The sequence below is a fragment of the Muscardinus avellanarius genome (genome assembly GCF_963383645.1).
Source record: "Muscardinus avellanarius genome assembly, chromosome: 19".
NCBI classification, from domain to species: Eukaryota; Metazoa; Chordata; class Mammalia; order Rodentia; family Gliridae; genus Muscardinus; species Muscardinus avellanarius.
This window is the reverse complement of record NC_137805.1, coordinates 46978962-47001842: the sequence shown is the minus strand read 5'-3', so window position 1 is coordinate 47001842 and position 22881 is coordinate 46978962. Positions and strand designations below refer to the sequence as shown.

General features: G+C 55.4%; 1 protein-coding gene across 1 annotated transcript; it reads left to right on the top strand.

The window, feature by feature from the left end:
- Positions 1–2709: 2709 nt before the first annotated feature.
- Positions 2710–19329, top strand: BPIFB2 (BPI fold containing family B member 2; the record flags this gene model as incomplete). The annotated part of the gene is made up of 15 exons (XM_080716530.1): positions 2710–2818; positions 4517–4610; positions 6296–6400; positions 6707–6853; positions 8107–8167; positions 8623–8683; positions 16049–16140; positions 16356–16541; positions 16743–16796; positions 17182–17352; positions 17802–17869; positions 17977–18049; positions 18690–18753; positions 18947–19023; positions 19246–19329. 15 exons carry the CDS (start codon positions 2710–2712, stop codon positions 19327–19329), a joined length of 1446 nt encoding a protein of 481 aa, XP_080572656.1.
- Positions 19330–22881: the final 3552 nt, after the last annotated feature.

The window sequence follows — 22881 nt, the reverse complement described above, 5'->3', positions numbered from 1 at the left end:
AACAGGTTCTCTCCTGCGGTCTCCTGCAAGGAGTGTGGTCCCGTCTCCTTAATTTTAGCTCAGTGAGACCCACTTTATATTTCTGAACTCCATAGCTGTAAGATGATAAATCTGTGTATAAAGTCACTCAGTGTGGGACAATTTGCTATGGCAAGAATAGGAGGCTACCGCGATGGCCCTGAGAAGAGGCGGTGAGCGGAAGCCAACATTCTGCCTTTGGCTGCCACAAGGGCCTTTCGGTGGTGCCTTCACTCAATGGATTTTTGTGCTTGTCACACTCCAGGCACTGGGCGCAGGCTGCGCGGAGCAGGGACTCTGCAAATGGGGCTTGGCGCTGCAGGAGGGACAGTGATGGGCCCTGGGGGCTAGTGAGGATCCCTCCTTTGCTGTTACCTAGATGCCACCCAGATGTTGCACTCTGTGCTGGACGTATGGAGAAAAAGGAAGTGTTCACGTTGGGGCAAACACAGCAAGCAGCTTTGTCAATATTTGCGCCTCTATCTGCTGAGTCTGCTGTTTGCTTGGCTGTAACAAGGAGTCAAGAGGGCCTGGCCTTGCATCCGTGGACAAATGGGGGCCAGGAGTGGGTGTGAGGGAGCTCACAGCTGGCTCTGGAACTGGGCCTGGGGAGTGCTGGCTGGAAGCGGACTAGCCGGGGGGAGCTTAATGGCACTTGAGCTCCTGTCAGCTCCGTGGGCACTTGTGGGGACCCAGGGCAGTGTGGCCCTGGACTCTGGGCCTGGTGTTTGGGCTGGTGTGGAGTCAGTGGGAGCCACAGAGGGCTCTGGAGTGGGGGAGGCCCTCTAGGCCTTGTGAAGTCTCAGGCGAGTCATACAGAGGCATGGAAGGGCTTCCCTGCAGCTAGACATCACTCCTGTACACTTATGCACACACAGACACACACACACACAGACACACACACACACACACACACACACAATACCAGGAAAAGCCCCCCATGCAGCCCTAACACACACAAAGACCCATTTACATACTCAGTAGACCAAGTCTACTCACATGCATGTACACGAAACCCTCACTCATGTACGTTTGTATACGCGGATATATAACATCATAAACCAAGATGCATCAACATGTCACGTCATGTACACACCCACATACAAACATTTTCCTCTGATACCAGTAATTAAAACCTAATGTATATAGGTGCATGTAACTGTGCACACACAACCACATACGTAGAAACACACACATAATCCTCTCTCATACACACATGCTTATCTACACACATCATGCACGCAGTCCTTTGGGGCCCGAGGAGCCAAGGTGGACTGGAGTTGGTAATATGTAAGAGGGGCTGGCTGCGCCCACTGGGCCCGGACGTGCACGTGGAGAGGGCTTGGTGTTAGGCACTGGATCCCCACACTTTCTTGTTTGTTCCCTTTTGCACTAAGGCTCTGTGTATGACCCAGGCCAGGGCTCAGTCAGCCAAAAGGGCCAGGACCGAGTGCAGGACGAGGCTCGGGGCCCATCGGCGGTAAGGCCTGGGGCACAGGTGGGCCCAGCCCCCCCGAAGGTCATGTTTCTGGGAGAGCTTGGTAGTGCCAAGGTGGAGGGGTCATTGCTGACATCCCCCTGTCTCTGGGCACCCTCTCCTCCCTGGCCTTGGTTGTGCCTGGTTGGGGTGATGAGAGCCCACCTGGGATCACCCTCTTCCCTTGAGGCCAAAGCTGCCTGCCTCCGGGGTCTTGCAGTAGCCAGCAGCCCAGCCTGGCTACGTGGCAGCCCCATTGCCCATGACTGGAATGAAACAGTTTGCCAAAGATGGTGTTTGCAGGGAAAACACTCCCAACCACACACAGACCTGCCACTCCCAGCTCCCTTCCCAGGGCCCTGCACTCGGGGAGCCCCATAAAACCACTTCCATACCTGGCGCAGGGGAGGACTTGTCTGCGGCCAGTCCAGCTGCTCAAAAGCCACCTGAGGGAGGAAGGGGCCGTTGCCGCTTCTCCACCTACTTCCAGGGTACGAGCTCAGGCCGCCTCCTGCAGAGGGCTCCATCTCTCCTGGCCTCGCACAGGGTGTGGGTGAGGGCTGCCTTTGGGCCTCAGCAAGCCTCTGAGCAGAGGCCTCTCACCCCTGCTGCTGAGAACGAGGATCCCTCTCTGGCTGGGATGCAGACCCTCCTGCCCAGTGGGACTGACCGGGAGGGGCTGGGGAGCGTGGGAGAGGCCTCCTGATTTCAGGCCAGGCCTCACCTGGCCAGGAGCAGCTGAGGGCAGGGGCCACCTGGGTCCCCCTGGCTGGGTCTGGACAGCTGGAGCCAGGGTGGGCTATCGCACCGGGCTGGACTTCTGGAACCAGGTGACACAGGTCCAGCCTTGGGGCAGCAGCCTGTGCCCTCTTCTTGGGACAAGAAGTTGCCTCCATCTCCCTACCTGTGAGTCTCCCCCATCTCCTCTGATGTGGCTCAGGTTTTGCACTGGCTCCGTCTTTAAGCAATCAGTGTCTTCTCTGGGCCTTGGGGCTGTCTCCAGCCCAGGTTCCCTCATGGCTCCTGAAGAAGCAGACAGGGGAAGATCATTCCCAAGGCAGAAAGGCAGAAATGCAGAAATGAATGTCTGGGGGAACATGGCGGGGACCTCCATGTGGGGCTTGTGCCCTCCAGGCTGGGGTGGGGTTCTGGGCAACTCCCTGATGCTTGTCTCCACCCCAGCCCATAGGTCCTGGGCAGTGGCCATGGCAGCCATGGCTAGGACATGTGAGTGGGGCCTGCTGCTGGTGCTGCTGCTACCCCTGGTCGGCGCCTCCTCCCTGGGCACCGTGGTCCGATTCAACAAGGCCACGCTGAGCTATGGTAAGAGATGTGCCAACCCCCTTGGTCTGTGTGTGCAGTCCTAAGTGCGCCTGAGAATCTGTGAGCCCCAGAGCCCGCAGGACCCGGATTCTTACCTGCCGCTGCATCCCTGCTCCCAGACAGCGCAGCTTGACACGGTGGATGTCATCAGACGAGCTCACGAGCAGGAATGCCTGTCCTGTGGCCAAGATGCAAGTGTGCACAGGCCCTGTGCTTGCACATCTTTGTGGTGTGGGTGTAGCTGGGGCTCACAAGTGTATGTCTACTTACAAGTTTGGAATTTCTTGGAGATGTGTCCATGTGTGTGCTTGAGCGTGCCTGTGACACGTGCCTGGCTGTGTGTGTACCTGGGCATACACGTGTGTATGTGCAGTGTCTGCATGCACACAGGTGCTGGGGAGAGGTGCGCTCACGGGCTGCAGAAGTGTCCTGAATTTAGATCCCCGCGGGATGTGAAAGGGCCAGCCCCACTCTGGACCCCTCTTTGGCCAGGTCTCTGTCCTGTTGATTTGCTGATAGATGGAGTCCTGCCCTCTCCCCTGGGGAAACCTTGGCCCCAGGAGGAACAAGTTGCTGAGGTCCAGGACTCCAGCAGTGAAATCTTTATGCACCTCCAGCTGCCTCCCAGGGAGCTTTGGGGCCTCACTGAGGATGGGAAAGGGTGAGAAATCTGCAGTCCTTTCCCCCAGACCAGATCAAATTCAGATCACAGTGTGAAGGACTCCAGCGAGATGCAAAGGGGACTTTCAATGGCCCAGGTCACAAAGCAATGAGTCATTGTCTCCGGGAAGCAGCAGCAGGGTCCCCTCCCACCCCCTGGGGTGGACACAGACCTTGTATCCGGGCAGATGAGTAGGCATTGAAAGCGGTCATTGATCCGTGCTGGAGCGTGACTCCCAGGCTCATGAGGAGGCCTGCAGGCAGGGACCCAGGCTGTCCTTCTGCCCTCTGCACAGCCTCTTTTGTCTGCGGGAGTCCTTTCTGGCTCATTAGTTTGTGTGTGTTCTCCAGGAAATCTGGCAGGAGGTCCACCTGGCACACCCTGCTTCCAAGTCTTGGCCAGGCTGCATCTTCTTTGTCCTCCCCACCATATCCCACAAGCCCCAGAGCTCATGCCCTGTGTCAGGGGAGCACTGTGGATGGAGTTCAAGGCCTGGTGGAGTCTCAGCTTAGCTGCAGAGGGTTAACCCAGAAATAGGAATCTGAAAAATGGAGGCCTTTTCTGACTGAAAGGTCTGGGGAAACTGAGGCCCGGAGAGACTCGGGGACCTCCCAGCATCCCTCAGTGAGCCTGAGCACACAGGCAGCGAGGAGCAGGCTGGGATTTGCACTCAGAGTCTGAGGGAGTCTCGTGTGCTCAGCCACCCAGGGGTGTTTCCATAGTGTCTGGCATGGTGGGTGACTCCTTCTACTTGGGGACAGGTGAGATCTGGTGGGAGTCTCCTAAGGCGACAGAGGATGTTATTTTTGAGGAATGGGATAAGCACAGACAGAAGTAAGAGAGGAAGAGTATGGCCTGCAGAGGGCCTGGGGCGAGCCACACACCCAAGGCAACCGCCCCCATGTGCAGGTGCAAGACTGTCTCTCCCAGCATCTAGGTCCCTCCACCCAAGGTGTAGGGCAGGTGGTAGGTGATATGTCCTTGCTGTTTGGTGGCTCCTGGCGGCAGCCTGACTTTGCCCTGCCCTGGTCCTACAGTGTCTGACATTGGGAAACCACACCTCCAGCGGGCCCTACAGGTCACTGTCCCAAATTTTCTGGACCGGAGTGGTAAGGTGCCTCAGTCCACCAGGTGAGTGTTCCCACCCTCCAGAGAAGTGCTCCTGCTATAGGTGGAATGTTTCTGCCTGCCAGGGGAGTTCTTGGGTCCCTAAGGATGGGGGCGTCCTATCTGAGCCTTGCAAGAGAGCTTCCCCTGTCTGAAGCCCACCACATCATCCTCCACTGGGCACAGTGCGCCAGACCATCAGCTGAGCACACTTGTGTAGGTGAGTGCTCCACCCCCAGCTGAGTGTCACAGGAAGATTTAGGAGATGGTACCAAAATGGAGTCTCAGGGGCCTGGTGCCTCTGAATTAGTGGATTTCTGCTTTCAGGGGCCAAGATGATGGTGGCTCCTGGGTCCACAGAGCGGCAGGACTCTCAGCCGCTTCCTCCAGAAGCAAGATAGACATTGAACTTAGATACAAGTCTAAGCTTAATTCTTTCTTTAATGCATAGGAACTCAGAGGCATAGGCAGACAGGTATCTCAAAATCAGATACCGCTCGTGGCCAGGCTAATCGTCTCAATTCAGGTGGGAAGAAAGACTCGCTACTACCAGAGATCTGGGTATAGAAGAGAAGAGAATGAGTCTATCTAGCCATCCATCACCTGCCAATTACCTATCTCTCTTCTGTAATTTTGAATGATGGTACTAATTGAAAAACTTAAGAGCCAGGCCTGGTGGCTCATGCTTGTAATCCCAGTACTTGGGAAGCTGAGACAGGCGGATCACAGGCTCGCAGTCAGCCTCACTTAGTGAGGCCCTCTAACCTAGTAAGCCCCTGTTTCAAAAATAAAGAATAAAATAGTGTTGGGGGTGTAGCTTGGAGGTAGAATGCCCCCTGGGTTCAATCTCCAGTACTTACAAAAAAAAAAAAAAAGAAAAAAAAAAAAAAGAAAAGAAAAATCCCCCCAAACCAAAACCCTGGAACACCAGTTGGGTAAATCAATAGCCGGCCTTGGGGCCACAGCTGGAGGCCCCTGCAGTAGGGCTGGAGTGCTACCTGTAGCAACTAATAATGGTGGAGAGCAGAGAACCACACAGACACTGACCCACAAGGGCCCTGCCACAGCCTGTGGTCGGCAGCACCAGCATCTTGGGGGAAGGCCCTCGTCGGCAGAGGCGGGCACTGTCAAAATAGCAGCTCCAGGTTGGCCTGTGTGCTGGGAGGGCCATGGAGCCCGTCTCGAGGCTGGCAGAGAAGGCGAGGCTTGGCGGGCCTTTGCGCTTCACTTTATTTTCAAGCATCTGAATTTTCCTGCCTCAGATACTATGCAGGGAAAGATGACATCATTTAGGGGAAAAGAAAATCATAGGGTCGTTGGACATAGCTTAACCATCAGAACAGGCAGCTTTGGAGGGAGTGAGTTTCCCATTGCTGGAGGTGTTGCTTAGAATATTTTAAAGGGAATTCTGCCTTTGGTGAATCCCAAAGTCTCTCTTTCTCCCTATCCTAGCTTCCCAGGCTGCTGCCAGGAACTCAGAAACCCGTGCAGTCACCTCGCTCAAACCCTGCAGAGGCCGGCTCCCTCTTCTAGTCTTCCCTACCAGCCAGTTGTTCAGTGTTGGGGTGCATGGCTTCGTGATGGAGAGCTCTTACCTCTCCTCACTGGGCTTCCAGTCACCAGAAAGCCTTTCTTCATAACCTGGACAGCGGGTCTGGCTCGGTGCCCAGCCATGGTGGGCCCCTCTCACCTTGATTCCTACCCTGCAGGATTCAGATCCTGGATGTCCATATCTCCCGCCTCCAGCTGAAATTCATCGCTGATTTTGGGGTACACTTGAGGGCGGCAGTCAATTTTACTGTCAAGGTCTTGCGGTGAGTGAATCTCCTCGCTGGGGGCAGGAGGAGTTTCAGGGATGCTCCCAGGGGCACAGTGTGGGGGAGCTGGCGAACCCTCCCAGGCCTCTCTCTCCCGCCTTGGAGGAGAGTGAGATAGTAAGGGAATCCAAGACCCCCATACCCCAACACCTGTGCTCCTGAGGGGGTCACTGCGCTTCTCCGCTTTTGAATGGGATGAATATGGATTGGCGCTCTGCAGGGCTCTGTGAGCGTTGCGGTAATGGATTCATTGCTGCGATCATGGCGGGTGGTGCCTCGGGGCTCAGTCTGGCCTCCCTGCAGTGTCCCCGAGCCCCTGGAGCTGATGCTGCCTGTGGTGCTGCTGGCTGGCGCCCGTGTGGCCCAGAGCTCCATCGGGACCCTGGTGATCAGCATCTCCACCTGCTCCTCGCTCTTGGGCCAGGCCAGCATGCTGGACACCAGCCACAGGTGGGTCTCGGGGGAGGCTGGGCCTCAGGGAGCACCAGGCAGGGCTCTTCCTGCTCAGGTCTTCATCTGGTGGTCACGACAGGCCTAAGGGAACTCTGTCACCATGCCTGTTTTTTGACTGAGGACACTGGGGCTCAGAGAGGGGAGGGACATGCTTGAGGTTGCACAGCCATGTCCGGCCTTCGCCCTGTGTCACCCGCCAATGCACACAGCCATAGCATATTCCCAGGGAGGACCCTGGTGACCCGACTGGCTGTCAGGACCCAGAGGCCTTTGCTCCCGGCAGAGGGAGCCCAGGGAGGGGTGCAACTGGCTGAGCTCTGGCAGAGGCAGGTGGCCTCTCCTGTCTGCATGTAAGCCCAGCAGCACCTTCCACCTACAGAGCTCCTACTGTGTGCAGGACACTCTTCTAGGTCCTCTGTGGGGGTCATCTCCACGACCCTCACGGTAGTCCTACCAGTAGGTATAAATGTTCCTGATTTTATAGGAGAAAAATGGAGCAGGTCTTGGGTTTGCATCCAGCTGTGTGGACACAGCTAATTAATGTCACGAATCCCCCACATATGTCTACAATTTCCTCATGTGGGCAGGGGCTCTCTCTGAGGTGGTTGATCATTTTTGAATCTTAAAATGCAATGTTTGAGCAAAGCCGGAACTTTCTCCACTGAGGGGGGCATGGAGGTAAACCCGTTTGTGGCTGTGCACTGGGATCGTCACGTGTAACCCGGGCCCTCCTCATTTATAGCCGGGGGTGTGGAAGCCCAGAGCTGATACTGTAAAGTCCTGGGTGCCACCCTCCTGGGAGTCCAGGCTGCGGCTTGAGAGTGAACCCAGGGATGACGGGTTCCTATGGGCCAGCGTTAAGAAGCACTGACTTAGACCCATCATCTAGTAAAGGACTTGACTAAGCAGGTCACTGAGAACTGGAGCCGGAGCGGGAGGCGGACCTGGGAAGCCCCACGCCTCACCCTCACTGGCTCTGACTGGCCGAGGGCACGACCCAGCTGGTTCCTGCAGTGGCCTCCGCCTCCCTTAGCCTGCCTTCAGGGCTCACATTCTTGGTCACTCGAGGCAGATGACCCTCTTTTCTGAGACTCGGTTTCCTCCTCTGTGGCTGTGGGGGCACCGTGTTTGAAACATGGCAGGGTCTTGGGCAGGAATCACTGCCTGAGGACAGAGGCCTCTGTCCTCGCCTTGGGCTGTGCTGCAACAGGCCCTGGGAGCTGAGGAACCCTTCTGTGCCTCTCCCTCAGCAGCTCCCCTGCACTGCTGGTCCCAGTGCTCAAGCACCTGGAAACCGTCCTGAACAACAAGGTAAGGGATGTCTGACCGAGGACACGGCGGGGCGCTGCTTGCCCACAAGGCCTGCTGAGCCAATGGTGCGGCTTCAGGCACGGGGTGGGCAGGTAGCTTGGGACTTACTGCGCATGTGCGCAGTGCGGGATGTAGCCCAGGCCTGACCCTTGCAGGGCACACACTCCACCACTGCGCTCCACCACACCCCAGCCCAGGATTTTTAAAAAGGCCCTTCATGGGGGACCTCCAGTTTCCCCATGAGGACCAGGAAGGGGCTGATGTGATGGTCTGGGGTCTGTGGCCCAGCCCCCCTCAGCAGCCTTTGGACCTATTTCTGTGGTGCCCAGAGGAGGTGCCAGAAGCTTCCCACCAGCGGAGGAGGGATGAGATTTCCAGCCTGCTGCGAGGGCCGTGGGCGGCTCCCGCCTGCAGCCCCAAGGGCTCTAACTCAGCCCCTCTCTGTCCTGCCGCAGCTGTGCTTGAGTGTCTCCGGTCTGTTGCAGGATCTCAATGTTCACCTGGGCACCTTCATCGGTAAGACCTGGGAGCCCAGGGCAGCACGGGGTGCCTGGGAACCCTCCCAAGACTCCCTTTTTGGACTAGGGCCAACCTCAGGGAAGTTAGTTGTAAGATGCCTGAGTGATGGGCTTTCTCAAATGCACTATGATTCACGAAATCTGGGAACCTCCAAATTCTAGAACCAAGTCTGTGATTCTAGAATCCACGTATTTTAGATCAGATTATATGGAAAAAAACAAAAGACCAAAATTTTAAGTGATGCATCTTAATAGTGGAGAGTTTTAGCATCACTGAATCTTAGGATTCAGAATCATTCCCATTTTCAGAATTGTGAGACAGCAGGAAGGGCTCTGTGGTAGGTAAGCCTTGGAAGTCCCTGGGGAGGGAGGCAGGGCATGACTGCCTCTGCAGGGGAGGCAGGTGCTGGGTCTGGCACTGGTGCCCGGGCTGGAGCAGGAGGAGTTTCCTGGGTACAGGTCGCACCCTCTTTGATTGGATATTTATTTTGAGGTCACGTTAGGAAGGATCTATAAACACCTTCTCTGCCTGGAGATTTTGTGATGTTAGTACCAATTTCTGGTTCTTGATAGTGATAGAAAATGTTCTTTTGCAATTAAATTAAGAAAGAAGAAGTTGATTTCAGCAGAAATGTAAACTCAACACAGGAGAGCACGCTACGGTGCTGCATTGGGAGGTCTGCCCTTGAGCCTGGCGGGCGGGGTCGGGCTGTGTGACCTGGGCTATGTCACGCAGCTTTTTTGGGCCTCAGTTTCCTACTCTGTCAATGGAGATAGTAGCAAAACCCCTTTGCAGGATGGCTCTGAGGATGAATCACACAATTCATGTGACGTTCTACACACAGCAAGCTGGGCTTATGTAATTAACAAAAGATGGCCGATGGGGTTTTTGTGGCAGCTCCAGGAGGACCGATAAGTGACCCCAGGAAGCCCCCACCTGTCCTGTCTGTGTCCTTTGATGCCAGGCCCAGGGATGGAGGCAGTGGCCAGGAAGGCTGACCAGGAGACCCAGGGGCCGGCGAGACCACGTGGCCACCAGGAGCTGCCTTAACAGCCCTTCCTGTAGGACACGCTTCGGAGGTCCATTAGCGAGGCCGGGCAGTCTTGGGCTCCTGCCACAAGTGTCTGTGCGCACGCGTGTGCGCATGTGAGTCCGGCGGCCATCTCACTTGTGATTGCCTCCTCTTCTGCCAGAGATCACAGGGGCCATGTGCGCCCCTGGGCTTTGTCCACACCTCAGGCCTCTGCCTTGGTCTTTGTGAGACCCTCTTCCTCCACTTTCAGGGCTGGGGGTGTTCTCCCCAAGGCTCAGGCCCTCACATTCCATTTCTTTCTGGAGACCTCCTCCTGGAAGTCCCTCCGGAGCCTCTGACTCAGTGGGTGCTCAGTAGAAGGCAACCTCTTCTGGGGCAAGATGTCCCTGGTCCTGCCTCCCTGCCGGGGGCCACTCACCATCCGGGTATGGCCCGAGGTGAGGGCCTCTTCTCCTCTCCTCTCCTCTCCTCTCCTCTCCTCTCCTCTCCTCTCCTCTCCTCTCCTCCCCTCCCCTCCCCTCCCCTCCCCTCCCTTCCCCTGCCCTCCCTTCCCCTCCTCTCCTCTCCACCTGCCAGGCTTGGCCCACCTCTGCTCCGCCCCATTCTCAGGGGACTGTTGGGGTGTGCACCATCCACAGCCACTTGTGCTGGGGTGGTGGGATAGGTTGCCGAGAGACCAAAGAATACACCTGGAGATGGCATGGGAAATACAGGTTTATTGAAAACAACTTGTGGGGAAGGCCCGGGGCGGGCTGGATGAGCGGCCCCCACAGTGCCTCCACCCCAGGGTGCTACTCCAGGAAGTCCGGGGAGTAGCACAGGGAGCGCCTCGCGGTCCCTCGTGAGGCCTGGGTCTTGGCGGCCAAGCTCGTGCTCTGCACTCTGCTTTGCTGCGAGGGTCCAGAAGCAGCGAAGTCAGAGCTGCTCTGTCCCACCCCATGAGCAGCGTCCCAAGGAATTCAGCACCGGTTCAAAGCACACTTTCCACAGATAACAGCAGTTGCCCTATCTTCCAATGTGTAAGAGAGGGAGGGTCAGTGTTCTTCAAATAATGCCTATTTGGAACCCAGCCCAGGCCTGCTTGCATTCATTGCCCCCTTGCCTTGAGAATAGAAAGGGGCATCTCAGGAACATGATGTGTGTGTGTGTGTGTGTGTGTGTGTGTGTGTGTGTGTGTGAGATACTAGGTATCGAACACAGGGGCACTCTACCTCTGAGTTACACCTCCAGCCCTTTATATTTTTTATTTTGAAACAAGGTCTTGATAAGTGGGTGAGGGCCTTCCTACCTTGCTGAGGCTGACCTGAAATCTGTGTTTCTTTGGTCTCAGCCTCCAGGTACTGGGATTACTGGCGTGTTCCGCCACCCCTGGCTGGGGGATGGTATTTTACTGTCCTCTTTGCTTAAGGATGACAAAGGGTAGGCCCCTGTTTAGGCTGATGCCCCAGAACCATCCTGAGAGGAGGATTTTAGTGGAAGCATTGCTCCTAGGGAGCACGGCTGGGGAGGGGAGCAGGAGTGAGATCGGAAAAAAGGTGTTGGTGAGAGACAGCGCAGAATGTGCGTCAGCATCATCCCGCCCATGGGCAAGGCGCGGGTGCTCGCCCAGACGCCCCAGCCGTGGATCACCATTAGTGCTCCTCCCTGTCCAACACCTGCCTCCGCTACTGAACGTGGAGTCCCAGGTGCTTGCAACCACTACAGCTAACTAGGCTCCATCAGGACTCCCTCTTACCACATGATTCCAGAAGCTACGAGAGTCGCTCAGCGCCATCCTTTTGGCAATATGCATCCGTGTGTAAAGGACCACAGAGCCCCCCACCCACCATGCTTGGCCATCAAAGAACACATCGCCTGGTGCCTGGGGTCGGATCCCCCACCAGCCTGCGCTGGATTCACAGGCCTGAGCCCAAGCCCGCACCCTCGTTTTCCTCTCGAGTCCCTCCTGTCCCAGCGTGCCCCTCCTGTCCCAGGCTCCGCGGGGATTCCAGCGCCCTTCAGAGGCGGTCGCTGTGCCTGTCACTCAGGGCTCTGCACCAGCTCCCACCCGGACGGGAACTGTGTGCTGTGGATGTGGGCAGGAGGGGTGCGGGCCGCTAAGCAGGGGTGTTGGGCAGGTTCCGGTGTTATTCCTACCAGGCTCCTCTTTTTTATTTTTTGGTGCTGGGGATTGAAGTCAGGGCTATTCTACCTCCAAGCTATACCCCAGCTCTTTTTATTTTTTGTTTTGAAACAGAGTCTCCCTAGCTTGCTGAGGCTGGCCGTCAACCTGAGATCCTATCGCAGCCTGTCACGCCCTGGGATTACATGCATGTGCTACCAGGCCTGGCTCCCTTGTGGGTTCTTTTGCACAGATTTTCACATGGCGGTATCTTGGGCTGTCCTGTGCACACTCTTAACAGTCCTGCAAGGTGGCATCGCTATTCCCAATGTACAGACAGGCGATCAGAGGCTCAAGTCTCACATCCTCAGCTCGGTGCTCAGCGCCTCCCATGAACCCACTAACCCTGCTTTTCTCACACATGCACCTACCTCCTCCAGGGCTCCCCGCTCCAACCCTGTGTTGCCTTAACAGGAGGCACCGAGAGGCCTGCCTGGGAATTGAAGGACGCTAAAGCCCTCTTGTCCCTTGCTGTGTGACTTTAGGGAAGTCACTTGGTCTCTCTGAGCTGCACCATTTCATCTAAAAATTAGGGATCAAAATTCCTACTTCTCTGGTGTGCTTGTGCTACAAGACAGCATAGGCTACATGCCTGGGGTATGACAGGCTTAACAAGTATGGGTCCCTCCCTACCTCCTTACGTCATCATCAAGATGCTCGGTAACCGAGCTCTTTCCGAGCACTAACTCCTGTCCTTGTTTGGAGGAATTAAAAAAACAAAAAAACAAAACAAAAAAAAACAACTAGTAAAAGAAGCCAGGCGTGGTGGTGCACACTTGTCAGCCCAGCATTTGGGAGGCTGAGACAGGAGGATCACGGTTTGAGGACAGCCTCAGCTACTTAGTGAGGACCTTTGCAACTCAGTGAGACTCTGTTTCAAAATAAAGAATAAAAAAATAACAAATAGGGCTGGGGGTGTAGACCCTGAGTTCCATCCCCAGTACTACAAAACAACAACAACAACAACAACAACAACAACAACACCCCCCCAAAACCCCAAACTAGTAAAAGCCAGCCGTGATGGCACATGTCTTTAATCCTAATACTTGGGAGACTGAGACAGGATGGCCACAGGTTCAAGGCTTGCCTCAGCAACTTAGTGAGACCCCATTTCAAAGTAAAAAATAAAATAGGGCAGGGGATGTAGCTCAGAGGTAGACTACCCCTGGGTTCCATCCCCAGTGCCCCTCCCCCACAAAAGAAAAATCGAGTAAAGGAAATCTAAGTGGCTAGCCCCAGGGGACCAGTCACCGTAGACATGCCCACCTAGAGTGTGTATTTTTTTTTTTTTTTTTTTTTTGGTGGTACTGGGGTTCCTGGAAGCCCTTCTTCCTCCGGGCTACACTCCCAGACCTATTTTATATTTTGGAAACAGGGTCTCTTACGCCAGCACGGCTGGCTTTGAACCTGTGCGATCCTCCTGTCTCCGCCTCCCAAGCGCGGGGATTACAAGCGTGCGCCACCACGCCCGGCTAGAGTGTGTATTGACAGAAGTGTTTATTTAACTGATTTTGTCAAAAATTGGTTTGCAAATTGGTTATTTGCACATACTTGCGGTGTTCATAGTGATGTCCTAGTTTATTGACTACAAGGTGGGATAATGGAATCAAGGGAATGGACATCTCATCACCAATACTTAGAGGCCATTAAAGAGCAGAGTTGAAAGGGGCTGCGGTCCCCGGGCTGCGGCCGGGCGCACTTGTCACTAATAATAATGGAAGGAAGCCTTCACTGTGGCCCCGTCGGTCCCTGACTGGCAGAGCTGAGGCCCCTGCAGAGGTCCTGTGCTCTTAATAGGCACCAATGGCGCCTCGTTAGAAAAAGGACACCGAGCTGGGCATGGTGGCGCACGCTTGTGATCCCAGCATTCGGGAGGCTGAGACCGGAGGATCGCGGTTTGAGGACAGCCTTGCTACTTAGTGAGGCCCTCTGCAACTCAGTGAGACCCTGTTTCAAAGTAAAGAATAAAAAACAAATTGGGCAAGGGGTATAGTTTGGAGGTCAAATGCCTCTGGGTTCCATCCCTAATGGCTTCACTCTAGTTTTATAGAGAGCAAGAGGGAGAGAGAAAGAGGAATTTACTTCTTTATAAGAAAATATTAAAAAAGAAACAAATATGAGATTCTGGGCTATATTTTTCCATATTTTTAATATTTCAAAAATACCATGAGTATGTATTAGTTCTAAATTTTTAAAAAATTCTTACTTATTTTTAAAATATGAAACAATTTACCCTTTGCATGTGTGTATGTTGCTGGAGATTGAACTCAGGGGCATTCTACCTCTGAGCTATAACCTCAGCCCTATTTTATTTTTTTAACTGGAAATGGTCTCACTAAATTACTGAGAGCCTCACTAAGTTGCTGAGGCTGGTCTCGACCTGTGATCCTCCTGTCTCAGCCTCCTAAGTACTGGGATTACAGGCATGCATCAGTATGCCTGGCTTGATTCACCCTTCGTGGTGTATAATTCTGAGTATTGACAAACGCAGAGTCCTAGAACCACCCCATGCTCAGGATAGAGAACATTCCACTGGCTCCCAAAGCCCTTTATACTGCCCTCCTTCCACTCTAATCTTCTACCCACTGGTAAAATTGTAATCATACTATATTGCTTTTATTTTTATTTTATTTTTTAATTTTGGTGTTGGGGATGGAACCCAGGGGAATTCTACCTTAGAGCTACACCTCCAGATCTATTTTTTTAGTCTTTTTAGTTTTTGAAACAGGGTCTCACTGAGTTGCAAAGGGCCTCACTAAGTAGCTGAGGCTGTCCTTGAACCACGATCCTCCGGTCTCTGCCTCCTGAATGCTGGGATTATTAGCATGTACCATCACGCCCGGCACTATATTGCTTTTCAATCATAAAAATCTCCAAAATATTAGAGAAAATAAAATTATATCTAGAAGAGGCAATAGAAAAACAGAAATACGAATGGCTATATATACTTATGTACTTATTAATAGGTATTTATGTATTTTATATACCACATATTTAGAGTAAACATTAAATATATTTATATATTTTACGTATCAACAAAATGGAACTACAAACTATACAAACTATATAAAATATACACATACTAGACTCTTAATAGATGTAACTAGACATACAATATATACTTCTATACACACATATGCACACACACACACACACACACACAGCCTTGGGGTAGAGTGCTTGTCTGGAAGTATAGCTCCCACAGTGGTTCACAGTTGCAACCTTCCCAGGCAGAGACTCAGAGTATTCTGAACCTCGAGTAAGCCTGCCTCACAGGCTTTGGGCTTTTAGTTATGCCTTCCTGAAGGCTGCCCTGAGGATTTGTAGGGAAGCTGGATTCTTGGCAATGACTAGCCCCAGGGTGTGTGCCTTTGGAGTTCCTATAGGGGTCAGTATGATTAGATGGAGAAACCATTCCTTTGGGCTCAAATTGACCAGGAATACGGCAAGGCCAAATCTCGTGTGTGTGTGTGTGTGTGTGTGTGTGTGTGTGTGTGTGTGTGTGTGTGTATGTGTGTGTGTGTGTGTGTGTGTGTGTACAGAACTGTGGTGATGATCAAATGAGGTCATGTAAGTCAAACGTCTGGACCTGATAAACATGAGCTCTACTCTTGGTCTGTGTTCCGTCTTGCCTTTGTCAGGAGGTATTTGTGACCAGATTTCACGTTCTCACTAGTTTCCTACTGGTTGGGAAGTTGAAACCATATCTGTTAGAATTGTGTCTAGAGTTAGAGTCAACAGGCCATGAATGTCAGAGCGGTGGGCATGTGCATTTTGCCACTTACATCTGCTAGAAGCCTTGCCTGCCTCTTTAGTTTCTTGGGCTGGCTCTGGCTGCTCATGTAGCCAGTTTAATTTAGATTCTGGGACAGATGTGATGTTGGTGATTGAAGTGTTAAATATATCATTTTCTGTCTGTGTGTGTGTGTTTCTGTGATTGATCTCAAGGGCATTCTACCTCCAAACTATACCCCTGGCCCTATTTTATTCTTATTTTGAAACAGGGCCTCACTAGGTTGATGGGAGTCCCACTACTTGCTGAAGCTGTCCTTGAACCTGCGATTCTCCTGTCTCAGCCTCCTGAATCCTGGGGTTACAAGTTACAGTGTGAGCCACCATGCCTGGCTCCAGCTATGCCAGTTTTTTCTTTCTCCCACCTCTTACTAAGGTCTCAAGCCTGTGGGTCCTGAGTCCCAGATTCGCTATTCCGTGATCAACGCGCCCACCATCACCAGTGACTACATCTCCTTGGATGTCAATGTAAGTGCCTTCTTGTCACCGCAGTGCTGGGGGCCGGCTGCTCCTGGGTTCTTCATGTCTAGAGAGATTCCTAAAGAAGCAGGGAAGCAAGGAGGGGAGGAGCTGGCACGCCGGCCGAGACTCGCGATGTCTTGGGTGGGGATGGTGCCGGGAGCCATCTCCGTTCCCGGCCGCCTCCCTCCTGAGGCTGCTGCTTCTCTCCTGCCCCACCATAGGCAGTTCTCTTCCTGCTGGGCAACCCCATCGTCCTGCCCCAGGAGGACACCCCCTTTGTGTTGCCGTGGCCGGCGGGCAACAGGGATGCCATGATGAACTTGGGTATCTCTCAGTACATGTTCAACTCCACCTTCCTGCTGCTGCAGAAGGCCGGCTCCCTCAACCTGGACGTCACCGGGCAGCTGGTGAGGGCTGTCCTGCTGCAGGGCATGAGCGTGGGGCAGCCAGGCGGGGGGCACTACAGGTGCCAAAATGTGAGCGGGAGGGGCGGCTGGCGCGTGGGGCCACGGGGTGGCGGGGTTCAGCGGGGCCATGGGGGATTGCGTAGGGGCTTAGCGTAGGGAAGAGTTGCCCTGAGACCTGTTGCAGCCGGGGGCTAATTTCAGGATTCAGAAGACAATCTGCTGAACACCTCCGCCCTGGCCCAGCTCATCCCCGAGGTGGGTGAGGGTCTGCTCCTTTCAGGTGTTGCAATATGAGTGGCCCGGGGGGGGGGGTCTGGCCTGCGGGGTCTCTGCTAGCGCAGATCTGTCCCAAGTGGCTTCAGCTCTGCCTTCAAATCTGCTTCTCATTTTAGGGACAGGGTTTCCTCTGCATGGGCACCGCCCTCCATTCTCCTGCCACCGCTGCCCAGCGGTGCCCTCTGCTCAGGGTGTCCTTCTCCTTCCTGACCCTAATCTGCCTTCAGGACCCACCCAGCTCAGGGATCCCCTCGGGCCTCTGTGCCCAGGCGCACCCAGAGCTGTGGTAACTGTGAGCAGCTGCGGGGCGACTGGGTGGGCGCGGGCGCTCATGCAGCGGGCCTCCTCCCCCATCTGCCCCCAGGTGGCTCGCCAGTTCACTGAGCCCATGCCTGTGGTGCTCAGGGTGAGGCTGGGAACCACGCCCGTGGCCATGATCCATGCCAACAACATCACACTGCGGCTGCAGCCCTTCATAGAGGTCCTGGCAGTGTCCTCCAACTCGGCCTTCCAGTCCCTCTTCTTCCTGGATGTGGTGAGGCGGCAGGAGGGGCGACTCTGCACAGCACTTCACTCCCTCCCGCTCCCTCCTGGCTGGCTTTGTTTTGCCCACGCTAATGTCCTTGTTGTCCCTTAAACTTGTCAGCACAGTCCTGTCTCAGGACCTTTGCACATGCAGAGCCCGCTGCCTAGAGCTTATTCCCTGGTTCTTGGTAGGGCTGGCTCCTTCTCATCTTTTAGTTCTTGGATTAAATGTCACAGCCTTCCTCAGGGCAGCCTCCCTGGCCCACCCTGAGTGCAAAGGTCCCCACACCACCATCCTGCCTGCATGGCACCCTGGCTGGCTGATTTCATCATTGCTTGCCTCCCTGCTGGCCTAGGTGGGGTGCCCAGGGGCCCGGCTGGGCTTGCTCATGCTGTCCCCAGTGCGAGGGGGTCCTACATGTCTCTGCGCCCTCTGACCCTGCTCTTCTGTGCGCCCAGGTGGTGAACCTGAGCCTGCAGCTCTCTGTGTCTAGGGCGAAGCTTCAGGGGAAAACGTCTGTGCTGGGGTGAGCAAGGCCTCCGAGGGCCTCAGCGTGCCCTTCGGGGGGCGGGCGATCCCTGGAGCAGTGCCCGGAGGCGCAGGCCCCTCTGGAGCCTCCTCCTTCTCTTTCAGGGATGTCCAACTGTCTGTGTCCACCTCCAACGTGGGCACCATCAACGTGAGTGTGGGCCCAGAGGCCCCTATGGTACTGGGTGGGGCGGGCCTCGAGCCTGGGCAAGGGTGTACGTGTCTGTGTGCATGTGTGTGCGTGTACATGCGAGTATGTGTGTGCGTGTACATGCGAGTGTGTGTGTGTAGGACGTGCTCCTGTATGTGTGTGGCACTATAATCAAGCTTCTCTGTGGTACTCGGGGCAGTGGCCAGGCAGCTGGCCCATCCTTCCTGCCATCTGCCTGTCACGACCTCCCTGTCGCTGTCAGCCGGGGCCTCAGCCCAGGAGTCCTTGGTCAGGAGGACAGGAGACGCGGGCATGCCACAGGTCAGGCCTGGCCTCGGCGCGCCCACCTGTTAGTCGGCCCTCTGCTGAGCTGTCAGTGCCGGGGTCTGGAGTCAGGCTCTGCACAGTGTGTGGGTGTCGGCTCATCAGGCCTGTCCCCCGTTCTGCTGGGGCCAGCGTTGCTCTGCCACCCGATCCTTGAGGGGTGGCTGGGCTCCACGCGAGCCCCAGAGGCGATGACCTGCCGTCCTCCCCCTGGGCCTTGGCCACCCATCCGCTCACCTGTCTGTCTGTCTGTCTGTCTCTCTGTGTCCCTAACTGCCCGTCCTCTCGGCCCCTCGGTGGGGCGGGCCTTCAATCTCCCATCTCCCTGGCTCCGTGGCTGCAGATGAACAAAGTACACACACTCCTGGACCGGGTGTTCGAGAAGCCCCTGCTGGACCACCTCAATGGTGAGCCCCGCCCTCCGGCCCTTCCAAGCTCGGTCCCAGGCCCCATCCTGGCACACAGCTGCACAGCAACTTTGTTATCTTTGCTAAGTTCCTTTCCCTCGCTAAACCTCAGTTTCCCCTTCTGTAAAATGGGGGTAACAATAACGGCACTGGACGAGGACGTCAGTGCAGCCTGGCTCCTTCCCACCTGCAGCTCTCCTGGGCATGGGCATTGCCCTCCCCAGCCTGATGAACTTCGTCTTCGTCAATGCTGAGGTCTCCGTCTATGAGGTAAGCACCTCCTCTGGGACGGATGAGGCAGGGCTCACCTCCCCCTGCTAGTGAGTCAGCCAGGCTTAGGGGTGCCTTCTGCCAAGACTGAGCCTTAGCCGCGAGGAGTTGGATTCAGGATGTAAAGAGACCTGGTGACCTGAGTCTCAGCCTCTTTTGGTCTTCGGCAAATATCATGCCAGGGCTTTCAGGCCTTCAACTGTCTCGTGACTCTGTGTCCAGAGTCACACCAGCATGACCCCTGGTGTCTGGGATTGGATGACAGAGAGGCTCCTTCCAGCTGCAAAGGCAGCCTCTGTGGGCTAGATGGACAAATTTCAGGACCTTCTTGAACCTTCTAGAATTATTGTCCCTGGATTGAAATGATAGGTCCAGGGCAAAACTCAGTCACAGCCCAGCCCAATGTCTTCTTTCTGTTATTCCTGGGAAATAAAAGGCAGCTCCCTCAACAAGGCATGCACAGCGTGGAGGGCTGGCCCAGGCTGTCCCCAGGCTCAACGTGTGCTGTCAGCCCTGGGGGACTCGCCCACACCCTTCAGTGAGGAGGCCCTGAATCCGTAGGCACGATGGCCCAGGCACCGGGGCCATTCACTTCCATAAAAAGGAGCCAGGTGGACAGGTGGGAATTTCCCCACGACTCCCCCGACATCGGTGCTCATGCAGCCAGCCTCCTCGGTCCCAAGCCAAAGGTCCCTAGATCAGCACTGCCCAGTAGAACTTTCCACAGTGATAGAAATTTGCTTGGTCCAAAGCAGTAGCCACAGACTTGTATTGGTACAGACTGCTTGAAATGTGCCTGGGGCAATGGAGGAACAGAATCTTCGTTTTCCCAATTTAATGAGTTTCATTAGCCACATGTGTCTGGTGGCCACCATATTGGTCCATATAGCTCCAGACTCTGAGCTTCCTATCGGCAGGGGCTGGGCTTGGCTAGGCCCCCATCACCTGACACAGGGCGTGGTGTGCAGTGGAGTCTAATGAATACTTGTTGAATGAATGAATGAGTGAATGAATGACTAGCAGCCTTCCAGAGCGTTTCTGCAGTGCAGGCTAAGAGTAGGGGTGGTATGGGGGCGCCTCGCTCTGCTTGGACACAGCCTTGAGGAGAGAGCCGATGGTTCTGGACTCCTGGGCACTCAATAATCATAGCTCTGGCCACGCACGGAGCACGCGTCAGGTCCCAGCCTCGGGCTGCGCGCGCCCCAAGAGTCTCACTGTGGCCATGCAAGTGGGTGCTGCTACTCCCAAGCAACAGGGCAGGAAACCAAGGATCGGCTTCTCCGAGGGGAGCAGCTGAAAGCAGAGGGAGAGCTGAGAGCCAATGGGTCCTGCTGTCCTTAGGCCTCTGAGCCCATCCTGGTTTCCTCTGCCCCACAGGGCTATATCGTGGTATCCAGCGGGCTCTTCTACCAGCACTGAGGCGGGGCCCGGGCAGGCCTGGCCGCTCTGGGGCCTTCTCTCCTCCAGCCCCCGGGGAAGCGGAGGCCAAGCCACACGGACCGTCTGGCTGCGTTGTCCGATCTTCACTGAGTGCCTGGACTCCCTCCCCTCTGCTCCGCTCCCCTCCCCTCCGCTCCCCTTCCCCTGCCTCTCCTCCCCTCCCCTCCCCTCCGCTCCCCTCCCCCAGCCTCCCCTCCCCTCCCCTCCCCTGGCCTCTCCTCCCCTCCCCTCCCCTCCCCTCCCCTGGCCTCTCCTCCCCTGGCCTCCCCTCCCCTCCCCTCCCCTGGCCTCTCCTCCCCTCCCCTCCCCTCCCCTCCCCTCCCCTGCCCTCCCCTCCCCCGGCCTCTCCCCCCTGCCCTCCTGGCTCCCCCATGCTGTGTAGATCTGTCTCTTCTCACATTAAACTTATCTTGAGCTGCAACTTCCAGCCAGACCCTACAAACTGTTTTTGTACCCAAGGCCTCGTCCCTACGTGCAGCCCCTGGGTCCTGTCTGTCCCTGGAGCCACCAGAACTGCCCAGGACAGGAAGACAGGCATGGGCACATCGCCACTGCCCTTGCCATAGGCTCTGTCACCTTCCCAGGCAAGGATGGCGGAAAGCTGTGAGCACCGTGTTCTCTGCCTGGGCCCCATCTGGTTCCCAGGAGCTCAGGAGGCCCCAGCAAGGGGGCAGGCAGGGCCCACTTTACAGAGCGGAGACTGCAGCTCCCCCCAGGAAGAGAAAAGCACGCAGAGCCCCAGAGAGCCGGAAGGCGGCAGGGCCCCGGGACTGTGTCCTCCCCAGAATCCAGACATTGGTGTCCAGGTTCCTCTTGTCACCAGCACCCCACATGGACTTGGCCCCACGGTCAGGAACCTCGGGTGACGAGGAGCCCACAGCCTTTGCAGGCAGTGGCTCGTCTCGTTTTTCTCTGACCGCAATCATGTGTCCTGTTGTAAGGGGGACGGGCCTGCTGCCTGGGCCCTGCCCTCGGCCTTCTGCACACGTCTAACTCCTACAGCTTCCAAAAGCTCCGCAAACCCTGCGGGTCACTCGGGACGGGATGGCCTAGGGCAGAGCAGGGCTGCAGCGTGGGGGAGCCTAAGCCGTGCGCTTCTTCTTCCCAGTAAGCTAATCTCTTAGGCCAAAGTAGGTGTCCTCCTGCCTGGGTGTGCAGTGTTCATGTTCTGTTTGTGCCTTTTAGGGAATAGGAAGTCCCGAATCCCACATCAGTAAGCCTGACTCTAGTTACTCCCCCTCTAAGGGTTACAGGTTCAGCCCTACATCCTAAGCGTGACAGGTGATGATGGGGGGAGGTGGGGTTGCAGGGGATGGAAAGGGGTGGGCTGTAAAATCCAGCTTCATGATCTGGCTGCTTAATTAGTCCTTGAATTCTACTTTTATTGGGGTTTAACATAAGCTCAGTTTTAAGTTAGGTGTTTTGCAATATGAAAGAAGAAAATCTAAGACATGTCCTTAGCCCATAAATTAAGTTAATGACACAAAGAAAGAGCTCAACATGTAGGATCCAACCATCCTTCAGGCACGTGTTCAGCCCCTCCCTCTATCATCCATCCATCCATCCATCCCCACCTAACCATCCACCCGCAGATACACACACACCTTAGTCTCACTGTCCATCCATCCATCCATCCATCCATCCATCCATCCATCCATCCATCCATATCCACCTTAATCCATCTATCCCTCCATCCTGACATCTATATGCCCACTCACTTTATTCAATCATTTTCTACCTGGCCAGGCTTTCTTTGTATCCACGATATGCTAGTTCTATAATTAATATATGCTGTTTTAAGAGGAGGGGATAAAAGCACCCAAGTCATACTGACAGCCAGGAGCCCATGGCCTCCCTGAGGAGAGCTGGCCAGTTCCTGTGGGACCCGGGCACTGCTCAGCAGGCGCCTGCCTGGCACTCCTGCCGAGATGGGCATCCGAGTGTAGCAGGGTGTGCCCTCCGGGGTGGAAACCAGACTGGAGGGTCACCAGGGAGGGTTTCCTATGAGCACTTAGTAACCAGGGTAAGGGAAGAAGTGAAGACATAAGGAGGCCTCCCTGTATGGTGCTCTGGGGCCAAGGGAGCCCCAGGGCAGGGAGCACCTGGAGGCCTCGGGCCTCCCTGGAGAAGGTGGTGCTCAGCTGGGACAGCAGGGCTGTCCTGGAGCGCCCTGCAGGCAGTAGTGAGGTTGTTGGAGCCTGCTGCAGCCAAGGTGGTTGTCGTGGGGGGCACTAGGTGGAGCACCGGGCCGGGAAGGGGAGGCTGTGGCCACGAGGGCTGCTGTGCAGACCACACAGGACACTGGAGGACAGTCCAGGCGTGCCACGGAGTGGCTTTCGGAGTGGACAGGCTGGACGCGTGGGAACACGGGAGGCCTCCATGGCTTCCTTCTGGAGAGGGCTGTCCTCAGGCTGAGCG